We start from the raw sequence: 23,392 nt of genomic DNA, 5'->3' as shown, positions 1-23,392 counted from the left end.
GACAATAATATAACAAGGACTGGAAGCTACAGGTATACATACCATTTTAATCTGATACTGAGAGTCCTATATGGTGATTAGTGGACTACACGGGTAAATTTGCAATGAAATCAATAATATTCTCAACTTCTCTATCTAACTTGATTTTTGTGATTAGGAGGAATGCCTTATGGTGCAAAGAGACAGTGACAGATGAGTGAACTGACGTTATAAAATATTAGCAGAATTCTTTCTCTGCCAAAGCAGTAGCTCAAATGAATAGATTGTGGTCTGTCTCTCCTCTCGGTGCTCCGTGGAGGTGGAATGGGTAATGTCTGTGCCAGTGGAGACTAGAGATTCATTAAGCTCTGTTCTGTCTGGCAGTGAGAAGCAATCAGTTCTGATACACTGACTGAGTGATAGAAGACCCTGCAATAATGGAGGAGACCTAAGAGCACCTAACATTACACTGGGAGAAGAGAGGAAATAACATTTGTTTTGTCTATTTCAGATCAATTTGTTACCTTTGTTTCTAAACCCCTAGGTCAGATCTTGAGAGGATGGTAAAAGTTAAATGAATGGCAACATTAATTCAAAACCTATGTTGTTGATGTACACTTTACATATTCATACACACTGAAAATAACTGGTGCTGAATGAAGGGAACAGAAACAGTACCATCTAGTGGTGTAAAGGAGAAACACACAAATTGCACACATACGCAGTTCGGCACGCATGCATGCACGCACACGCTCTCTCTTTCTCTCTCTCACACACACACACACACACACCCACACACACGCACACACACCTACATGCACAGTCGGAGAGAGTAGAATGGTGACTATGGCAACATACAATCTCATAGAAATACTTAGAGAATTCAATGACGTGTAAGGAAACTGTAAATTGCAGGCATTTCTGAAATATTATTCTCAATGTTCAATGTAAAGGTAGTGAAATCCCAATACACACACGTACACACACACACCGAAGTTATGAAAACACACACACACACAAACTCTCTCCTTAAAGGGGCAGTCCATAGTTGAAACAATATAGCGCATCCCAACCTCTGTTTTGGTATAAAGCTGAGGGACGGGCCTGGAGAAATGTAACCACTCTCAAACTCATTGACAGAGCTACGAATGCAAGGACTGACCAATCCACGATATCAACATTATAGTTTTAACCATGTTTTGAGGTTAAACAGTGTTTGTTAACATTTACAATGTTTGCAAAACTGGAGTGAAACAAGCTCATATTTGGGGGTCTGAGGAGATAAGGCAATATTATATGTTATATTCTTCAATGTTATATTCTTCAATGTTATATTCTTCAAGAATCAATCAGTATATATCAGTAGTTCCTTCCTGCTGTTTTTTTAAACCACTGAAAATCCGGTGTTTGTATTTCAAATGGTTTTGTCATATTTCAGTCTTCTGTGATGTATATAAAGTGTAATATTGGGATGCAAACTCCAAATGTAATACATTTCAACTCTGTATCTGACATGGTACAGGTGTCTTCTTTTTTTAAAGCCCATAACCATGTGTGTGAGGTGGATACTTTTGTTTCAAAGTAGATTTCGTTGAGACTACCATGAAACACTCTATACGACCCAGATTTTACCCAGTGCAGTGGACAAAATGTACTTAGAAACTGCAGATTGCACCTTTAAGAAAGTAGAGGCTTCCACAGCAAGTGTGCTGTGTAGTTTTTAATAGAGTGAAGCCATTAGTCTTGGGCCCACAGGTGCCAGCCAGGGCTGGGGTGGTGTACTTAAAGAGAGAGGCATTTCTAGCAGCCCATTAATCTCCTGCTCTGATCCCCCACCCCACGCCAACATATTTACCCTAATTAAACAAGACAAACGAGAGGGAGCCAAACACTCCTAAATCTCCCTGATAAACATCTCAGCGACTGGCTGCAATATGGAACATTTTGGGAGACATCATTGTTTCACCTTGTATAATTACCCAGAGATCTTCATTAATATGCACAGCTCCCCTTCGTTCCGGATTCATTAATCAATCTCAATGTACATTTCTTTCTTTCTTTCTTTGGCAAGGGGAATGAGACAGTTTATTTATTTTCTGACTGACTGTAAATAAAAGCTGCTGATGTGATTAATATTAACACAGCTGGATGAACATTAGGCGGACACACTGAAACAGGTGTTAAATAGTTTGGAATAGATTCAAGTGTGCTACGAAGGATAACGTTCATCCTGGAAGGACACACACTCAAAATCTCTCTCTCTCTCTCACTCACTCACTCACTCACTCACTCCACACTCACCACACCACACCACACCACACCACACCACACCACACCACACACACACACACACCACACCACACACACACACACACACACACACACACAGCTCCCCTTGATGTAGCAGTCCATGACTAAACAATTTCCCTCTCCATGACAGTAGATAATGTGGATAGACTCCTCTCTAACTGTTAGATATCAGTCGGTGTTGACACGGTTCACTACAACCCTGACAGCTACAACACAGATGCTGACAATACAGTCTGTTTACAGTAATTACACAGAACCGTACAGGAGGCCAACTGGAAATGTCCTAGATAATCAGAATAAGTGTTTAGAAATATAGCCAATTTGAGGTTGCTTGTCATTCACAATATGATCATTCTTTCTCTAACAGATGGCCTAAACGTGAGTGTGCTAGGCATGTGTGTGATATATTTTAGAATGCATTGTTATGAATTATAATGACCCAGCCGCTTTGACACCTCGCTTAATTAGAATGTCTCTAGTTTTGCATTTTATCACTGGCGCTGTAGTCACACAAACTAATACAAACGTTGTCTTTATTTTATTCGAGCTCATCTGAATTGGAAGAGGTAGCTAAGGAGTGAGACTTTACCATACGTGCTGAATTAGACCAATTCTAACATTGGATACGACATCGCTATTAGCAATGATGAGTGGAGATGTAAACTACCCTGCTAGCATACAGTTAGTCACTGCTCTGCTCTGCCTGTCCTGTCTTTTTCACACGTCCGCTTCTGGTGAGTTTTTCTCTTTTCTTGACGTTTTTTCCGGGCGGTTTACTTGTCCTCATTCAAGGTTGTTCCTGTCATCTTCGTCTTGTCCTCGTCCAAGATGGATCCTGTCATCTTCGTCTTGTCCTCATTCAAGGTGGTCCCTGCCATCTTCATCTTGTCCTCATTCAAGGTGGTTCCTGCCATCTTCATCTTGTCCTCATTCAAGGTGGTTCCTGCCATCCTCTTCTTGTCCTCATTCATCGTTCTCCATGTCTTCTCTGGGTGGCCTCTACCAGAAGCAACACCAAATTGTTCCGCTAATAAACCCTGGCAGCACCGTCCAGCAAGGTGTTTACAGACATGCAAGGGGATTACATTGGACTAACACAGCTAACACTGACCCCAGAGCACGCCTACCTACCACACACACATACACACACACACACACACACACACACACACACACACACACACACACACACACACACACACACACACTGTGATGGTGACAGGTTAGCCTCCTGTAGATTGGAATCACATCACTCAACGTTGTACTGCCTACTCGTACCCAGAATATTTAGCAGTCCTCTGGTTTACCTGTCTCTGAAAAACGTTTCCCATCACCAAGGGCATAACCTGGAATTCCTTGGCTGCTTGGCAGGTTGTAATACGTGGGAACTGAAGGTGAAATAAACATAGGCCTAAAATGAATATTCTCAAAATGATCAATAAAATAAGTCCTTTCGAGCTCCCCCCGCCCTCCCCCCTCTTTTCTGACAACTAGTAGCTACCTGGAAATGCAGAGTTGCCAGGTTTTTTGAGCAAAATGGCTACCGCCAAAATAGCCAAAAACACTTATTCTTTATGTGATTTAACTGTGGTTGGTATCCAATAAATGTAGTATTACTGCCACCAACTAGACTGGGGTATAAATCCCTTGTACATTAAATAAAAAAACAAATACATTTAAATAATACCCTGCCATCTAACCCTACACACTTTAAAAACCCACTACCCTGTTCCACCATTCAAACCTATTTAGTCCAACCTCAGGCCAACGCCCTGGAAGGACGAGACACCACTACTCAACACACCCTGTAACCCTTCTGACGTCAAGTCTTGTCCACCTAAATACTTCTCTGCAGCTGCCACCACAGCCTCTGTTTTCTGCCACGTATTGTGTCTTCAGAAAGTCTTCACACCCCTTTTTCCACATGTTGTTGTGTTACAGCCTGAATTTAAAATGTATTCAATGGAGATTTATTTGTCACTGACCTACACACAGTACCCCATAATGTCAAAGTGGAATGATGTTTTTCGCCCACAAAATGGTAGATGGGTAAACAAACTAAAAAACAGACATGAATATCCCTCTGAGCAGGGTGAAGTTATTAATTACACATTGGATGGTGTATTAATACACCCAGTCACTACAAATATTGCAGAAGAGGAAGGAAACAGCTCAGGGATGTCACCATGATGCCAATGGTGACAGAGTTTAATGGCTGTGATAGGTGAAAACTGAGGATGGATCAACAACATCGTGATTACTCCACAATACTAACCTAATTGACAGAGTGAAAAGAAGGAAGCCTGTACAGAATAAAAATATTCAAAACATGCATCCTGTTTGCAACAAGGCACTAAAGTAATAGTGCAATAAAGTGTTATGGGGCAAATCCAATACAACACATTACTGACCACCACCATCCATATTTCCAAGCATAGTGGTGGATACATTTTGTTATGTCTGTGCTTGTAATCGTTAAGGACTTGGGAGTTGTTCAGGATGAAAAAGAAATGGAATGGACTTAACCTCTCTAGGGTAGGGGGCAGCATTCGGAATTTTGGATGAAAATCATGCCCAAATTAAACGGCCTGCTACTCGGGCCCAGAAGATATGATATGCATATAACTGGTAGATTTGGATAGATAACACTCTAAAGTTTCCAAACCTGTTAACATAGTGTCTGTGAGTATAACATAACTGATTTAGCAGGCGAAAACCTGAGAAAAATCCATTCAGGAAGTCGTTTTTTTTTTTTTTTAGTTTTCTATTCAATGCCATTACAGTATCCATTGACTTAGGACTCCATTTGCAGTTCCTATGCCTTCCACTAGATGTCAACAGTCTTTAGAAATGGTTTCAGGCTTGTATTCATATAAGTGAGGGAGTAATACCAGTCTGAACCCTATCGTGATGCAGAGTTTTTTCAGACTCATGTGCATTTCTTGTTTACCTTTTAAATTGACACGTTATTGTCCGGTTGAAATATTATAGATAATTTATGCTAAAAAACAACCCGAGGATTGAACATAAACATCGTTTGACAACTTTACGGATACAATTTGGATTTTTTGTCTGATTGTTTTGACTGAGTTTGAGCCTGTGAATTACTGAAGAAAACGCACTAACAAAACTGAGTTTTTTTTAGATATAAAGAGAACATATATAAAATAACATTTATTGAGTAAATTAATGTCTACTGAGTGCCACCAAATGAAGATCATCAAAGGTAAGTGTAATGAATTTCCTCCTCCTCCTCCGAAGAGGAGAGGCGAAACGGATCTGAGGACCAATATGCGTCGTGGTAAGTGTCCATGGTTCTTTTTAATACGTTAAGGTACACATGAACAACTGACTACAAAAAACAAGAAATGTGAAAACTCAAAACAGTCCTATCTGGTGCAAACACAGAGACAGGAACAATCACCCACAAACACACAGTGAAACCCAGGCTACCTAAGTATGATTCTCAATCAGAGACAACTAATGACACCTGCCTCTGATTGAGAACCATACTAGGCCGAAAACAAAGAAATACCCAAAACTTAGAAAAACAAACATAGACTGCCCACCCAACTCACGCCCTGACCATACTAACTAAATACAAAACACAGGAAATAACAGTCAGAACGTGACAGTAAGGGAATTAATTTGATCTCTATTTCTGAGTTTTGTAACGCTTCTGCTTGGCTGGTTACTGTTTGTAATAATTTGTCAACTGGGCTATGTTCTGGGCTAGGTATGTTCTGGGCTAGGTATGCTTTCACCAAAAAGCATTTTATAAATATGACACTGTGGTTGGTTTAACAAGAAGTTCATCTTTAAACCTTTGTAAAATATGTTTTGTTTTCTGAATTTTTATAATGAGCATTTCTGTAATGCTCTGCAACCTCACTGGATGTTGGCCAGATGGGACGCTAGAGTCCCACATACCATAGAGAGGTTTTAAGCACAGGCAAAATCATAGAGGAAAACCTGGTTCAGTCTGCTTTCCACCAGACACTGGGAGATTAATTCAGCTTCCAGCAGGGGAATAACCTTAGCCAAGTTTACAGTGGGGTTGCTTACCAATAAACAGTGAATGTTCCTGAGTGGCTTAGTTACAGTTTTGAATTAAATCTAGTTGAAAATCTATGGCAAGACCTTCAAATGGTTTTCTAGCAATGATCAACAACCAATTTCACAGCTTGAATATTTTTTGTTTAATATTAATGGCCAAATGTTGCACAATCCAGGTGTGCAAAGATCTTAGAGACTTACCCAGAAACACTCTGATGTTTCCTGCCAAAGATGTAATTCCTGCCAAAGGTGTTTTTACAATGCATTGACTCAGGGATATGAGATATTTCTGCATTTGTGTGAGAATTTCTAAAAATATGTTTCACTTTGTCATTATGGATAGATGTGTAGATGGGTGAGACATTTTTTTATTTAACCCGTTTTGAATTCAGGCTGTAACACAACAAAATGTTGAATAAGTCAAGCAGGATGAATACTGTACGTTCCATCCCTGCGGTACAGATGATAACCATTACTATGAACGCTAAAAATTGGCCTATCCCTCTGCACCAGTACAGACGTACTACTCACACAAATCTTCTCAGGATCCCTCCCCCTTACGCCATCTTCCTCTATTTTCCTCATTACCTCAGCATATGACAACTTCTGCACTACTCTAACCCTGAAAACCTCAACCTGCCTCTCTCCCACCGGACATTTCTGAACCCCAGCCCCATGGGCACCCCTACAATTAACCCATGCCGCTTCTTTCCACAATACTAAACATTCCTTTGTCTCATGCCCTTCTGCACACTTCTCACACCTAGGAACCTCCCTCCTACACGCTGCTGCCACAGGCCCATAAGCTTGACACCTGTAACAACATAATGGATACGGCACAAAAGCTTGCACGGGATAATTGAAATATCCTAACATTCTTTTGTCGGGCACTCAACATCAAAACTCAAAAGAACGGACAATGACTCTTCTGTTTCACCACTCACGCCACCCTGTCTACGATGCAACAAACGATGAGCATCACAAACACAGGGAGTCTTTCCCTTCAATTGGTCCACTTTCACATGTACAGCTACCCTAGTAACCACACCTTTCAATGGCTCCCTTTTCTTCTTGTCCCCATTTGTGTGGCGCGGAGCGCCCGCTCCCTCTGTCTGGCAGAAACACAAACAATTATCACAAGACCACTGTGCAGTACATACACAGATTCCACAGCACCCAACTCCATTTTCACCCACCCTGAAACCACATATGGATCAGCCAAAATGCAGCTTTCCACTTTCTCCCGAAATGTCACTCCTACCATCACAGACTCATCTTTATCCTGAACATCGGTGCAAGCCTCAGGCTCCGAGAACTTCACCACACCTGCCACCTCCGATAATTTGCCCTCATTCCCCTCCATTTCTTCTCCCGACCTCGATCTGACGTACAGCTCAATTTGCTTACACTTTCCGCCATTCTTCGACAAACCATCTCCCTTTTTTCCACCATCTTCAACTGAGTCAATCTCACCCTCTACCTCCCTCAATTTCTTCGACCTCCTCCGCCTCTCTTTTTCCCTACATTCCTCCTCTGTATTCCAATTATATGTCTTCTTATAATATTGCACTTCTCCTGACATAGATCTCGTTCTTGTCCTCTCAAGGGACACTATTTTCCGTTACTCCGACAACCTCTGTACTCCTTCATGGTCCTGCCCCCCAGAAAAACACACGACACTGGTATATACTACATTTTTTGTATTTCTGCCTGGCTAACAGCTGTACTTTTGGGAATTTGTTTGGGAATGCAAGCAGCTGAATTTTCAAATAATGTTGCATAGGAAAAGGTCTACATTACAGTGAAGTTGTATTCCATTCAACTAATATTCTCCAACTTTGCTGCTGATTTTAAAGAGCCACTGAACACGTTGGTTGGCACGTGTGTTTTCTGCTCATTCTAAAAATTAGATTTCAGTCTTGTTTCCTGACGTTTGTTCCCCCGGGAAGCCTATTTAACTTCCTCAAAATATACACAATGAACGTAAGATAACTCAAGAAATCTGTAAATAATGGACGTAAATAATTGACGTTTTAGTTGCACAATTTTACATCTAACTAAGGTGTCTGGTGCAGTATTTCTCAAGTAAAATGTTCTTCTATGTGTTGTCTTATGTAAACAAAGTCGGAGCTGCAGGGCAGATCTGTCTCACTGTGTACAGTATGCTACTGGATAGAGAGCAATCACTGCAGCTGTTCACCATGTTAGTAAGCAAATGGACATCATCAAATCGAAAGCCAACCTTCATTTATTGTGACTCACTGATGTTCCAAACTCTGTTTTTAACAAAACCGATGTTATGGCCAAAATGATCTTATTTACACTTTGTAGACAATTTTGACACTAGAATCAATGTTTCTGACTCCTATCGACGCCACATAGGCCATTATCAAAGGGATTAGCTGTTTTTTAAGGGCAGTCCTCTTTAAACAACTGCTAAATGCTTCTGTATTTCGAGTGAAATTGCTTTACTTCAGTGTGTGCATTTATTTTGAGTGTTTACTTTGTGTTTGTCTTGTGTGTTGCCATTTCTCGAAGTTCCGCTCCTACACGTCTGGCGAGCCTAAGGACTTGTGTCTGTACTGGCATGCTTGAGAAACGAGCACCCTTTTTTTCCCCACAGATTCGGTTATTGTATTCTGGTGCACCCCTGATAATTGTGTCTATGGTTTAGCCCAGAAAGTGGAATTTGCTATTTGCAGATATTTGTATTCTAATGTTATTTCCACCTGTCTTCGCCAGTGTTCTGTATAATTCTGATGAGGATAGTGTCCGTGTGTGTGTAATGTGTGTGTGTGTTTGTGTTGTGCCGATGTGCGTGTGTGTGTAATGTGTGTGTGTGTGTGTGTTTGTGTTGTGCCGATGTGCGTGTTTGTGTTATGTGTGTGTGTGTGTGCGTATTCATGAATGTGTACACACACACACAGCACTACCCACCTCCGCCAGAGAGACGATGGTGATGAGAGGTGCTGTCTGGCTGGTTTAGCGGAGGGTTAGGATCCATCAGCAGCATAAACAACAGTGATTGTTTCTCTGGAGTGTCTCTCACCTGTGTGTCCATATCCCAATGCTCCAATCCACAGCCCTTGGCCCATAGCAAGGCTCTCCTTCAGCTGACTTGCTGTGAAAACACATGAAAAAAAACAACACGAGATGAACTGAAGAGCCACTGACTGACAACACACTGACAGGCAACCAATAGAGTAAGCCCTGATTGGCAGACATACAATAGACTGGTTATACAGGAGAATGTGATTAAGTACTGTTACCTTGAAAATGGCTGATGATTATGGACCAGATGGCCTTGTTTTCTTTTCATGACAAATTACTTTAATCAGTCTGCTTCTGTCTTGTGTGTGTCTTTGTGCAAAGTCAATACAAATGTGGATGCCGTTGAAAAGTCAGATCAGTCCAAACAAAACCTCACAGATTATGACACCACTAGCGCAGCTGGACCTTGTCCGTATTGAGTGGAGAGGAGATTATAGGGTTCGGTTAGATGGGGTGTTTTTCTGGGTGCAGTTGTCTGCAAAGGGGTAAGAGGGAAGGGAGGGGATGTTGTCAGAGAGGATATGTTAAGCAGCATTCATGAAAAACGGCTGACAACATGAAATGCCAAATTCTGGCTTCCTTTTACACAACAGACTCCGGTGTACAGCTCTGTGTTCTCCTAACAATACCCCGCTGTCTTTTTCTCTCTCTATCCCTCCCTCGCACTCATTATCTCTCTCTCTCTCTCTCTCTCTCTCTCCATGTTTCTTTATCATTCTCTTTCTCTATCCTTCGGTCTCTCTCTATCCCTCAGTCTCTCTCTCTCTCTATCCTTCTGTCTCCCTCTATCCTTCTGTCTCTCTCTATCCCTCAGTCTCTCTCTCTCTCTCTCTCTCTCTCTCTCTCTCTCTCTCTCTCTCTCTTTCTCCCCTCAGTCTCTCTCTCTCCCTCAGTCTCTCTCTCTCCCTCAGTCTCTCTCTAACCCTCAGTCTCTCTCTATCCCTCAGTCTCTCTCTATCCCTCAGTCTCTCTCTATCCTTCAGTCTCTCTCTATCCTTCTGTCTCTATCTATCCTTCTGTCTCTCTCTATCCCTGTCTCTCTCTATCCCTGTCTCTCTCTATCCTTCTGTCTCTCTCTATCCCTCAGTCTCTCTCTCTCTCTCTCTCTCTCTCTCTATCCTTCGGTCTCTCTCTATCCCTCAGTATCTCTCTATCCTTCTGTCTCTCTCTATCCTTCTGTCTCTCTCTATCCTTCTGTCTCTCTCTATCCTTCTGTCTCTCTCTATCCCTCAGTCTCTCTCTATCCTTCTGTCTCTCTCTATCCCTGTCTCTCTCTATCCCTGTCTCTCTCTATCCTTCGGTCTCTCTCTATCCCTCAGTCTCTCTCTACCCTTCTGTCTCTCTCTATCCCTGTCTCTCTCTATCCCTGTCTCTCTCTATCCTTCTGTCTCTCTCTATCCCTGTCTCTCTCTATCCTTCTGTCTCTCTCTATCCTTCTGTCTCTCTCTATCCCTCAGTCTCTCTCTATCCTTCTGTCTCTCTCTATCCCTGTTCTCTCTCTATCCCTCCACTGTTCTCTGTAGTCATGTCATTCTGCTCTCCCTCCCTGCAGCCCATCTCTGTTTCTACCTCTTACTCTCTCGATCACAAGCACACTCTCTCTCACATTTTCTCTCCCACTACCTCTGTCCTCCTCTACCGCTGCCTCTTCTCTCATTCCCTCCATCTAGCACTCCCTCGTTCTCCCCTGCTACCTCTCCCTACCTCTTTCACTCGCTCTCCCACTACCTCTGTCCTCCTCTACCGCTGCCTCTCCTCTCATTCCCTCCATCTAGCACTCCCTCGTTCTCCCCTGCTACCTCTCCCTACCTCTTTCACTCGCTCTTCCACTCGAGAAAAACAAAGGCCTTTAACGGTAGCTACCTGCCTCAGATATATACAGACTGATATGTAAACATTGAGGCGAGGTCGAAACACCTAAAACAATGAGCTCTTGATAATTGTGTTGTAGCTCTAGTGGTTTCTTCCATCTCACCTTATCTTTGCAAGAAAAGAGTCTGTGATTTTAGCAGGTTATGGGCTCAGTGTGGGAAAGTATAAATGGGTAAAATACAGATGGGTCAAAATACAGACCCACAAAGGTTCAGAGGTCATAGAACGCCTACTAAATGACTGAAATGTCAAAACGAAATATACTACCACACTAAATGTTTTCTCCTACGGTACAGTTAAGCTCATCTGGTTTATTTTGACATACTGAATGAGTGAGTGAATGTCTTCGGTTTGTAGGCAGCGCCACGGTGGAGTGTCTGTGAATTATTTCGACTACAGGGTTGAGAGCGTGTGGTGAATTCAGCTCCAGTTGCTTGCCAATGTTGGAACCTGATTCTGCAGTACTTCAATACGGCCTCCAGGGGGCTCTGTTCTGTTTCAAACTGAGCCTCAGACCTTCAGATGGGTAAAGTCATCAGAAGAAGCAGGAGTAAGCGGTGATGGTAGAACCAAGGTTTTTCAGTGCACTATTAACACCTGTAGGTATCGTAACAGCCATCCACCAGGAGGAAAGTAGGAGAGAGCACTATATTGGCATGAACAGCCTCCCTCCAAATATCTAGGACATGAATAAGAGAAGCTCTGACTATTGTATCCAAGAACAGTGTGCTGGAATAGATCTGACCGCTATTGGACCAATTGTGAGCTCTTTTTCCCGATAGGGCGGAGCTCCTATTTATCTCTTCTCGTGGCAATCTAAATCAATCAAATCAAATTGTATTTGTCACATGCTTCGTAAACAACAGGTGTAGAATAACAGTGAAATGCTTATTCACGGGCCCTTCCCAACAATGCAGAGCAAAATAACTTGGGTAAATAATTGTAAAATAATAACATAATGAATACATACACAATGAGTAACGATAACTTGGCTATATACACGGGGTACCAGAACCGAGTCGACGTGCAGGGGTACGAGGTAATGGAAGTAGATACAGAATGTACATATAGGTAGGGATAAAGTGACTAGGCAACAGGATAAATCATAATACCCCCTAGAGTCTACTGACGCACCTGTGCGTCAATATAAGTAACATAACAAAAACAATCCCCATAAAAATCAGTCAGTTTAAGTATGGAGGTACATGTAGTTTTGTACCAACCCCAAAAAGGGTTAAATATGTGTCAAATATATATATATGTATATATTTCCTCAGCTTTATCATATCTCCTTGATATAGGACAGATACTTTTTATCAATGTTATTCCATGCATTTCTATGGGATTTATCAATAAAAATAAAATAATTTATACTTAAAGGAGTCCTAAAATTCAAAATCAAATAGCTAAATGATCCATGGTATGGCCATCTTAAAACTATTCCATATGTCAGCACCACTACGGCTCCGTCGATGTGGATGGGGGTGTGCTCGGCCCTCCGTTTCCTGTAGTCCACGATTAGCTAATTTGTCTTTGCTGACTCTGAGGGAGAGGTTGTTGTCCTGGCACCGCACTGCCAGGTCTCTGACCTCCTTCCTATAGGCTGTCGCAACGTTGTCTGTGATCAGACCAACCACTGTTGCGTCGTCAGTAAACTTCACGATGGTGTTGGGAGTCGTGCGCGGCCACGCAGGAAGTACAGGGGCTAAGCATGCACCACCGAGGGGGTCCCTGTTTTGAGGGTCAGCGTGGTGGATGTGTTGTTGTCTACCCTCCCGTCAGGAAGTCCTGGATCCAGTTGCAGAGGGAAGTGTTCAGTCCCAGGGTCCTGAGCTTAGTGATGAGCTTGGAGAGCACTATGGTGTTGAGCTATAGTCAATGAACAGCATTCTCACATAGTTGTTCATCTTGTCCAGGTGGGAGAGGACATTTTGGAGTGTAATAGAGATTGTGCCATCTGTGGATTTGTTGGGGCGGTATGCGAATTGGAGGGGGTCTAGCGTGTCTGGGAAGATGCGTTGATATGAGCCATGACCAGCAAATCTAGACAGTATTGTGCTATCAGCATCTCTTTGTAGGAATATACATTCTCTCTTTCTCAAACACACACGAGGTTCTCAACCTCCTATGGAAACATTTCATTTATACTGAACAAAAATATAAATGCAACATGCAACAATTTCAAAGATTTTACTAAATTACAGTTCATATGAGGAAATCAGTCAATTGAAATGAATGAATTAGTCCCTAATCTATGGATTTCTCATCAATAGGCAGGGGTGCAGCCATGGCTGGGACTTGGAGGGCTTAGGCCCACCCACTTGACAGCCAAGCCCACCCATTGGGGAGCCACGCCCAGCCAATCAGAAAGAGTCTCCCCCACAAAATGGCATTATTACAGATGAAAGTACTCTCCCACTCAGACGATCCCGCAGGTGAAGAAGCCAGATGTGGAGGTCCTAGGCTGGCGTAGTTACAAGTGTTCTGTGGTTGTGAGGCTGATTGGACGTACTGCCAAATTCTCTAAAACAATAAATGAGCATTACAATTTCTCTGGCAACAGCTCTAGGGGACATTTCTGCAGTCAGCATGCCAACTGCACGCTCCCTCGAAACTTGAGACATCTGTGTTATTGTGTTTTGTGACAAAACTGCACATTTTCAAGTGGCCTTTTATTGTCCCCAGCACAAGGGGCACCTGTGTAATGATCATGCTGTTTAATCAGCTTCTTGATATGCCATACCTGTTAGGTGGACAGATTATCTTGGGTAAGGAGAAATGCTCACTAACAGGGATGTAAACAAATGTGTGCACAAATTTGAGAGAAATAAGCTTTTTGTGCGTATAGAAAATTTTGGGGATTTTTGATTTCAGCTCATGAAACACTTTACATGTTGAGTTTCTATTTTTTCTCAGTGTAGTTAATAGATCTGTCTCTGACATCCTTCCTCTAATACAATGGCAACATTCGTCAAAGATTAAACAGAGACAAACTCATATTAGTTCTGTGTCTTCCACTTTATTTGTGTTTCTCCACACGTTCCCACAATGCACCACAAAGACTTGTGTCCAATAATGAATATATTCACGTATACATATAATAATAGTGACATAAAAAACATTTCACAAAAGACAATATTAAATATGTAGATTTTCAGTTGCATGTCAAATTCTTGATTTTTTTTTCTTCTCCCATTTAACATGCATTCAATATATAAAAATATAATTCTGATTGATTAAGTTTATATACATATTTTTTAATAAATATAAGAATACAAATGTATTTTTAAAATACAAAGATAAATACAGTCACATTGTGTACATTGTGTACCAAACCAGAAAATACAAACATTATTTGGATATTTAGCATTCACAAAACACAAATACGTTAGAAATGCAACTCTAATGACAATTGCAGGTCTATGTCTTTAGTTTGTTTCTCTTTTCTTTTTTCCTACCCAGGCTCCTCAGCTCCCCCTCCATACACATGGCAGGACTCCTGACAGGAAGTCAGGAAGTTGGAGGTCAGAGTTCAAAGGTGTGGAGTGGAGGGTATTTAAGAATGTCTAGCTCTGCCGGACGTCCTGTAACAGTTTGTTGATCTCAGCCACTAGCTCGCTGGCGTCCATCAACTCATGGCGGCTGTCGCTCCTCTTCCCCTGCAGGTGTCCCAGCTGCCCCAGCACCGAGTCAAACTCATCCTCCTCAAAGTTCTCTGGGATCTCCTCCATGGCGGGGAGCCACTTACCGCAAGGCCCCGGGAGGGGGACAGGGACAGGGATGGGGGCAGGGGCCAGGGAGGGTACCACCAGGGTAGGGCTAACCAGGGCAGTGAGGAGAGGGCTGTTCTTGGGGGTGGGGGCGTGCTGTCCGTGCCCAACGACCTGGTTCTTGTGGTTATTCTGGGGGCTGAGCTTGGTGCTGGGTTTGAGGGTGTGGTAGCTGCCGTTCTGGGGGTGTGGATGGCCTGAGGGCCCGATGCTAGATCCGGGGTTTTGGAAATGGGTGTTAGCAGCCCACGCTGCCACACCTTGCTGGTGGGCTGCAGCACTGGGCTTACCTGGCAAGTGACTCCTCCTCCTGTCCAGTGACCCCGTCATTGGGACACTTACACCCCCCACACTCGCACCTCCCTTCTGGGTCTCACTGACCTGGACGTAGGAGTCCAGCGACAGGGGGAGGAGCCTCTGGAACACGCTGCTCATCTCTGACAGCAGGGAGGTGGTTCCACAGAGGTCCTCCCCATCCTCTCCCCCATCTTCCGCCTCTCCCTCCTCGGCCCCCTCCTGGTTGTCCTTCCCAAAGGTGGAGAAGCTCTGGTTGCTGCGTTGGGCATGAGGGTGGGTGGGGTCGGAGGACTGTGGGGGCTGCTCGGGGTCTCTGGCCTGGTGGGGGTCATCTCCTGGGATGAAGAGGTTGCTGCGGTAGTCAGAGGAGGCTGGGGAGGGCAAGGGAGGCATCCAGCACTGGTCAGAATGACCCAGGACACGACACTCCTCAGTGCACAGTCTCATCGCTACAGAGAGAGAGACATCGTCATGGATACATTCACAAGGCACTTGCATAGATGAAATACATAGAAGGTGGGCCCCATGTGGCCATGCATTTCAACATACACACACCATAGATTGTTCTGGGTATTACTGTTCTTTTGTTGATAGACTTGTGATGAGGGGAGATGGTTAGTAGCAGGCATAGAATTGGGGAGTGGTTTTGAGGGGAGGAGATGAGAGATTGTCTTTCATACAGTCTTTTAACATCAAACATTTGATATCCATTCATCTTTAAACACAGTTGTGTGATCTGGGTTTCAAACATGGGTTGAAATCTAAGCTAATTAGATTGCACAGCACTCTGTGGGCGAGAGCATACTACCTATAACATGCAATTAACATGCCGGGACAATTCACTAGGCCAGATCAATGGCTATTATTACTCGTTCAAAAGCCGGCATTTTACCCTTTCATGTCACGTCTATTCAACATTAAATCTTCAAATGAAAAATCTCTGAAGAATAAATTAGACAAATCAAATATGCCAAGTTAAAGCCTTCATTAAAGAGCGCTGGTTATTCACTCACACTATTCAGGGACTTCATTACGCTCACATTACCATAAAAGGACCATTTGTAATACATCTTAGAGCTGATGAAGGAAGAGTGCATTGGGGAACATTAGATAAGCAGCAGCCACGGCCATGCAGGCAGGCAGGCAGGCAGGCAGGCAGGCAGGCAGGCAGGCAGGCAGGCAGGCAGCAGATTGGCTCCCCCGCTGATGAAAGATTAACCGGACTGATTTACCAAAAACGCCTTTCAAAGCTGTCGATAAAACCACTCCAACCTGCCTCTCTACCTGCCTGCCTGGCTGCCTGATCGCACTCTGAAATAATTGTGTTGTGGAGGACATGAGAGCTTTTTTCTCGCCAGAGAAACAAGTGATAATTCTCCCTATTTTCTCCATCCACAGTCCCACCCAGTCACTGTGCTGATAAGCAGCTGGGGAGTGAATATCTCACAGGTGTTGGGGATGAGGGGTGACTGAGAGTGGGAGGGGTGAGGATGGAATACCTGCATGCAGTGTGTTGGTAGACGTCAGTAAATAATGGACATGTAGAGGAAGGGAGTTGATATTGGATTGGTGGAGAGTGGTGATGGGGGTGAGGGGTTTGAAACGCGGTGAGGGGTGTATACCTGCATGCGGATGCTGTGGATGGGGTCTGTGTTGGCCGTCAGGGGGGTAAAGCTCAGTAAAGGCCTCACCCAGGAGCCTGTCGATGGGAGACTCTCTCCCTGCCTCGTAGTCACTGTCCCCAGCGTCGCTGTCACCACGACCACTGTCCTTCAGACTAAACTTATCCATGTCATTTAGAGCATACCTGGAGGCGGTGAGAAGAAATGATGGTTGAACTTTCATAGAAAACCACATTGGAGGATGGTTCAAGGCTTATGCATGTATCAAAACTAAGTGCAGTGGAGGTTTTTGCATACAATTATTAAGTCCTAAAATAGAACATGGCACATATAGGCCTAAGAGGGAATAGCACCACAAGCTTTATAGGAATATGTAAAGCATTGTAGGATATGCCTTAGAGCCTTACTGAGTTATGCACACATTCTTAAACACGTACATTCTGATTCCCTCCGGGCGTGTTTATTTTAAGATGTAGGTACCTGTAGCTCCTAGTGTATTTGTTGCCACGGAAACTGGGTCTTGGCTGGTACTGGCCCTGATGGAGCATGGACAGAAGCTGTGAGACTTGCTACAATCCAAACAAAAAAAGGGGAACAAAAGAAAGAACAAAAAGAAAGGAAAGTGAAAATAAAGGGGAAAATGAAAAGGGGAAATGAATGAACACTGATGGGAGCAGACAGGCATAAGGACACATGATCTGGATGAAGGTTGTTATGACGGGCTATAAAACACGAGATGATCATGGGAAATAAGGGACGGCTTACTGAACACAACACAACGTGGGGCACACAAATAGAAAATATATAACGCAAATATCCTCATTATAAACATCATTACATTTCTATATCACCATAATATGAGGCAAAGCTTAAACTCAGTCATTTTTTTATTCTATAGATCCATAGTTGATGGTAGTCTATTTTATTCCAAATGCATTTAAGAGATTCAAAGACTACCATTAGCAGATAACATATTCATATAACCATCTAGTAATACATCACTAAGGACTTAGGGTATGAAATGAAACCCTCTCTCTCTCTCTCTCTCTCTCTCTTCTTCTTACCTCGACAGGGGGCGTGGCGTGGGCCAGTTCCAGAGCAAAGTTCTCTGCGACGTGATTGGAGGAGATGGTGACTAGGCTGTTAAGCGACTGGCGGCTGTGTTGGCTCTGCCGGCTGCCCATGGTGCCCCTCTCTGGGGCAGGCGAAGCAGAAGGTGAGCGTGGGTGTGCCCGTACGGGCAGGGTGCCGTTGACAGTGGGAACCAGGGTGATGTCTCCCTTGTGGATCTGCCTAGAGGGCTTCTTCGGGTGGTTTTGGTACGTGTTCTCTGCCACCCTGCAGTTGTATGAGTTGCGTGGGTCCTTCTTCTCCCTGTTGCAGCGTGCCGTGGTGAACATCACCATGACCACCAGCAGCAGGGCACACACGGCCCCCAGGGAGATGATGATGATGAGGGAGAGGTCCAGTGTTGGATGGCTTGGGCCCGTGGGGAGGCCTGGGGGCAGGATGTCCATGTTCTCCTGGAGGGAAAGGCGGAGCAGGGCCCCCGTGGACAGGCGAGTGGTGCCCCTGTCCTGCACCTCCACCCTGATCTCCAGCACGTCCTTGGGAACCCCTTCCAGACTGCCATTGGTCCGCAGCTCGCATCGCCGCGCATCCATCACAAACAGGCCCTCCTCGTTGCCCCCGACGATGGAGCAGCTCAGCTCGCCATTGGCACCGGTGTCGCGGTCGGTGGCCTTAATGATGGTGACCAGCTGACCGGCGGAGGCGTGTCTCCAGAGAGGTAGATCCGCGGTGTGGTTCCGTAGGGGTGGGGACTGGATGGTGGGCGGATTGTCGTTATCGTCGAGCACGGTCAGGAGGACGGTGGCATTGGAGGAGAGGGCGGGGTTCCCTCCATCACGGGCCTGGACGGTGAAGGCGATGCGGCTGACGTCCTCGTGGTCGAAGCTCCGTAGAGCGTAGATGGCGCCGTTGGACGGGTCGATGGTGACGTAGGTGGAGATGGGGCTTCCCTGAACCAGAGCTTCCACCACCGTGTAGGTCACCTGACCGTTAGTGCCCAGGTCAGGGTCGGACGCCACCACTGTCATCAGGTAGGCCCCTGGAGAGTTGTTCTCTGACTTGAAGACCTCGTAGCGACTCTTCTCAAAGCGAGGCGGGTTATCGTTTTCATCCAACACCTGTACAGTGAAGTGTTTGACTGTGGAAAGGCTTGGAGAGCCACGGTCCTCAGCTATGACTGTCAGACTGTACTCTGACCTCTTCTCTCTGTCCAAAGACACGTTGGTCAGGATCATGTAATTCTTCTCATAGGTCTTCTGCAGCCGGAAGTGACCGTGGCCGTGCAGGCGGCACACCACGTCACCGTTGAGCCCCGTGTCACTGTCGTCCACACGCACCAGTGCTATAAAGGTGTCCACTGGCGCGCCCTCCGAGATGTAGGCCACCTCCTCCTTGCCAGGAGTCATCAGGTTAATGTTGATCTCCGGTTTGTTGTCGTTCACGTCCACCACTTTGATTACGATTTTACAAAGTCCAGGGATGGAGTTGGGACCCAGATCCTGTGCCTGAATGTCCAGCTCATAAGATGATGTAGATTCATAGTCCACTTTTTTAATCAAAGTGATTTGACCATTTTCAGGGTTAATTTTAAACGTCTCCAGTATTTTGGGAGAGACATGACTGCTGAAAGAGTAAACTATTTTACCGTTTGTGCCCTCATCCGGATCTGTGGCGTTTAAATCAATCAGTAGAGTCCCTAGTGGTGAGTTTTCCATGAGATTAATAACGTAAGCCTGCTCGTCAAAAGCCGGACTGTTGTCATTAGAGTCCGAGATGCTTATCTTGAGCAAAGTGGAGCCGGACTTCGGGGGGACTCCATTGTCCGAGGCCGTTAGCTGCAACTGGTAGTTGGACTGCACCTCCCTGTCCAGCTCTTTCACCACAACAAGCTCCGCGTATTTGGCACCATCGTTTCTGGTCCTAATGTCGATTTTGAAAAAGTGATTCGGTGTCAGAGAATAAGAGTAAAGGGAGTTATCTCCCACGTCTGGGTCCGTGGCGCTGTCCAGCTGGATCCGGTTTCCCACAGATGCGCTCTCGGAGATCTCAATGGGTATGATGGCACGAGAGAACTGTGGCGAGTTATCGTTAATGTCCAAGACTTCCACCTCGACGTGGAAGAGCTGGAGGTATTCAGTAGGCAGAGTGATAACGTCAAATTCGATGGAACAGTTGAGGTTCTTTTCACAAATCTTCTCCCGGTCAATCTTGGTCCCTATGGTGATTTCACCGTCCTCCTCCCGAACCGACAGAAACGGAGTGCTCCCCCGCTGCATAGCACGGAACAGAAAGGACACTGAACTCGGTAATTTAGAAAGAACACCCGCCACGTCTTCCTTTAGCCTTGCAATCACTGTGCCCACTTTTTGCTCTTCATAAACTTTATATTTCAAAGTCTTACCAGAAACGTCCTGCATAATTCCAACCAAAAATAATAATAGCGCTGTGGAAGATACTATATTCCCTCTGGGTGTATTCATTTTGGCAACCATCTTCAGCACCCAGGTTAGGGCTGCAGTTCCACAGAGGAGCAAGGTCTGGAAGAAAATACGCTTTCTCAAAAGTATGTCATGTTAAATCCCACCAATAAGTCACCGTCGGTGAAAAGTCGCGCAAATCGACTTAAAGATAGAAATTTGAGAACCCAAGATGAACCAGGTCACAGCTTTCTTTTTAGCTTCGATTTTACAACAAAGAACACCAACTCAAATGCATTTTTTTCTTGCTATCGTAGACGGATCTGTTGCATACATCCACTTACACGGTCTCTGTGTGTGAGTGTGTGTCTGGAAATCTGAGCGAGGAGAAAAGGCGCAGCTCCGCTTGTGTTGCTGTGCGCTCTGCTCTGTCGCGCGCTCCTGCCGTCTGTGTCTCGTCTCGGTAGACAGACTGGCCCTGATAGCCCGCCCCTCACCCAAACTGCGTCTTTTTCCTCAGCTCACACAAAAACATTCCCCCACCCCTCCTCCCTCTCCTCTTCACCCCTCCCTAAATCAAGTGCTGCCCCTTCGCTGCGTCCAGGATGTCCACTCACGACACAGAGGGCCCATTGATTGCAGAAGCCGGGAGGACCAACCCAAAGATGTAGTTTTAAAGTGTGCCAAAACAATAGGTAAAGGGGATTATTCAGGGATAACTTTAAACACGTCCAGATTGACCCAAGGCTGCCTCGGCACTCGCATATTGTTATAGCTGCAATTCACAAACGTGTGCCACTGTCATTTTCCCCCTACCTTAAACATGACAAAGAACTTTAACATTCCGTATACTATCCCCCAAAATAGCACTGCTTGAATTGTATGCTCTGGTTATACGCATAAATTCACTATATATTTTGAGGTGATTTGTATATGTAGTTGTCTCGTATATTTAACTGGAAAACATTGAACAAAATATGTAACATAGGACACAATATCTGAAGGTGTATTCAGGTTGGTTTACAGTGGATACAATTTGGTTACCAATTTTGTTCCTAAAGTTATGGTGATAAGAAGGTTGCATAGCCTCACATTTCCAAGCCACCAGTGTGTAGAGAGGACTATAAGAGTGAAGGTTTGTGGATCCCCAAATCTAGCTTTTTACTGAGTGAGGGTAGAAGACCTCTCCGTGCCCTCCCTATTGTGTGTTCCACCAGGGCCCCGAATCTCCGAAAGGATTCCTTGGTGCTAAATGCGCCTCGCCGCGGGTCACGCGGGCAAACACTTTCCCCCGGTGCATAATACTGCTTTACAATCCCTGCCGAATTAACATCCTCAAACTCTCGCTCAGAGAGCAAACACGAGCAACTGGAGCTTGAAGAAGGCACCGGACCATCTGCGCGAGGTTCAGACAAACCAAACCCATAATTAGGCCTACGTCAATTCCGGGCCTAAACGCACTTTCAGATGGAATTCAAACATAATCTAATGCCGTTCCGTCGCACCTTGTCTCAATAAACATCTCCAAAACGGTTGGCCCCATTCTCTGCGCAATTAGACACAAGTATGACACATGACTTCCCACTAAGCTATTTGATGTGGTAAACCAGAGCACTCAGATATTATTGTATCACTGATGGCTATTTAAGCCCAATGGACAAACACATATATTTGTATTCTCTCTGTAAAACTGGATAGAGCATATTTACGGAGGTTCGCTTCATTTTAAATTCCTGGAGTGACTCGTGGGGAAAAGGAGGAGATGCACTCGCTCTCTGCCATCTGGCTCCATGAGCGCGCACACATGGACTTTGATTCAGCAGAGCTGTAAATCAATATAGCTTTCTCCCTAATGATTCAGCACATATCATTTACACATATAAAAGACAATTACCAGCTAATAAAAAAAATGTATGTGTTTGATTTTGGGATTTTAGTAAGATCATCACGTGCTACAGTAATATGTGGCGTTAGAACAACATACATATGGCCCAAGTATTTGTTTGAGGCGATGTGTAAAAAGGTTCTCAACGCAGCATCCAACGTAAACGTTCACACTTTCAATGAAATAACTGGTGCCAAATTTATTTTTGGCTGGCGCTGGGGAGGCCGGACGAGCAATAGGCCTAAAATCTTCTCTCACCAGGGCAGACATGACCCGTTTGCTGTGTGAAAGGTAGCTAGGGAGCCGGGTGAAAACTCCCCGCTAACGTTTAACAATGTTAGCCACGGGCCGGTGCTTCGATTCTCTCCGTCTCTCACCCCGCTCTGAGAAAACCCCGGGTGAGCTCGTGGTGCCCAAATGCAATGGGGAATGCAAGCTAATCACATTTCCTCCACGAAGACCAACAACCGCTCGAGTTTAAACAAGAACGGGTTTAATTCGAATAAAACCCATGGAAACACAACATCAATGGGGTATGTTTGCAGAAAGCAGATGCAAACTCAATACATTTCGATACGCTCTTCTCTGGGCTAAAATGTAGGAACTGTATTTTTAGAAAAACAGTCCATGTTAATCTTACGTCAAGGGTTTAGATGGCAGGTGATAAAACAGTTAACTTCTTCTAATGTGCCTTAAGCCGTGGTTGGCAATACAATTAAAATAACTATAGGCTGTGGGCTACATGAATGAGCCTAAGTCAGATATTTACGTTTCAGTGTTGATATGTAAGATAATCAGATGAATATATCAAAGCAATAGGCTATTTGGTAATGCAATTAACTAGGCTATAGCTTCCCTTCATAAATGATCTCAAATACCAAATCAACATTTAACACAACTCTGGATGCAATTTCATGCTAATATGCTGTTTTAGGTTTCAATCATAGGGCTGCCCATATTACTTCAGAAAATGTTTCATTGTGTTATTTTGGCGAAGTCAGTCTCGCATCCTCATATGGTACTCTCTGTGGATGGAGAGGGGGTGCAGTGATTCCGCCCACT

At 44.5% G+C, this 23,392-nt stretch overlaps 1 protein-coding gene across 3 annotated transcripts; it reads right to left on the bottom strand.

Moving 5' to 3' along the window:
* Window positions 1–14,267: 14,267 nt before the first annotated feature.
* Window positions 14,268–20,932, bottom strand: LOC115124536 (protocadherin-18-like). Of its 3 annotated transcripts, none has more exons than XM_029653973.2 (4): window positions 18,022–20,932; window positions 17,438–17,526; window positions 16,958–17,142; window positions 14,268–15,784 (listed from the first exon to the last, which is right to left on the bottom strand). In XM_029653973.2, the coding sequence occupies exons 1-4, from the start codon at window positions 20,518–20,520 to the stop codon at window positions 14,835–14,837; spliced, it is 3,723 nt and encodes a 1,240-aa protein (XP_029509833.2). In that variant the 5' UTR covers window positions 20,521–20,932; the 3' UTR covers window positions 14,268–14,834. The 3 variants fall into 3 exon arrangements, with proteins under 3 accessions (XP_029509833.2, XP_029509835.2, XP_029509834.2); XM_029653975.2 differs by having other exon boundaries at window positions 17,027–17,142; XM_029653974.2 differs by having other exon boundaries at window positions 17,438–17,493.
* Between the last annotated feature and the right edge of the window lie 2,460 nt (window positions 20,933–23,392).

This window comes from Oncorhynchus nerka, linkage group LG5, assembly GCF_034236695.1.
Source record: "Oncorhynchus nerka isolate Pitt River linkage group LG5, Oner_Uvic_2.0, whole genome shotgun sequence".
Lineage (NCBI taxonomy): Eukaryota > Metazoa > Chordata > Actinopteri > Salmoniformes > Salmonidae > Oncorhynchus > Oncorhynchus nerka.
This window is presented reverse-complemented; position numbering and strand designations above follow the sequence as displayed.

Excerpts from the sequence above, each read along its gene's own strand:
- LOC115124536 (XM_029653973.2), bottom strand. The coding sequence starts at position 20,520 with ATGGTTGCCAAAATGAATACACCCAGAGGGAATATAGTATCTTCCACA. Across the intron at positions 17,143-17,437 it reads AAATACACTAGGAGCTACAG|GTATGCTCTAAATGACATGG; the intron begins GTACCTACATCT and ends CACCGCCTCCAG. Across the intron at positions 15,785-16,957 it reads TCCACAGCATCCGCATGCAG|CGATGAGACTGTGCACTGAG; the intron begins GTATACACCCCT and ends CTCTCTCTGTAG.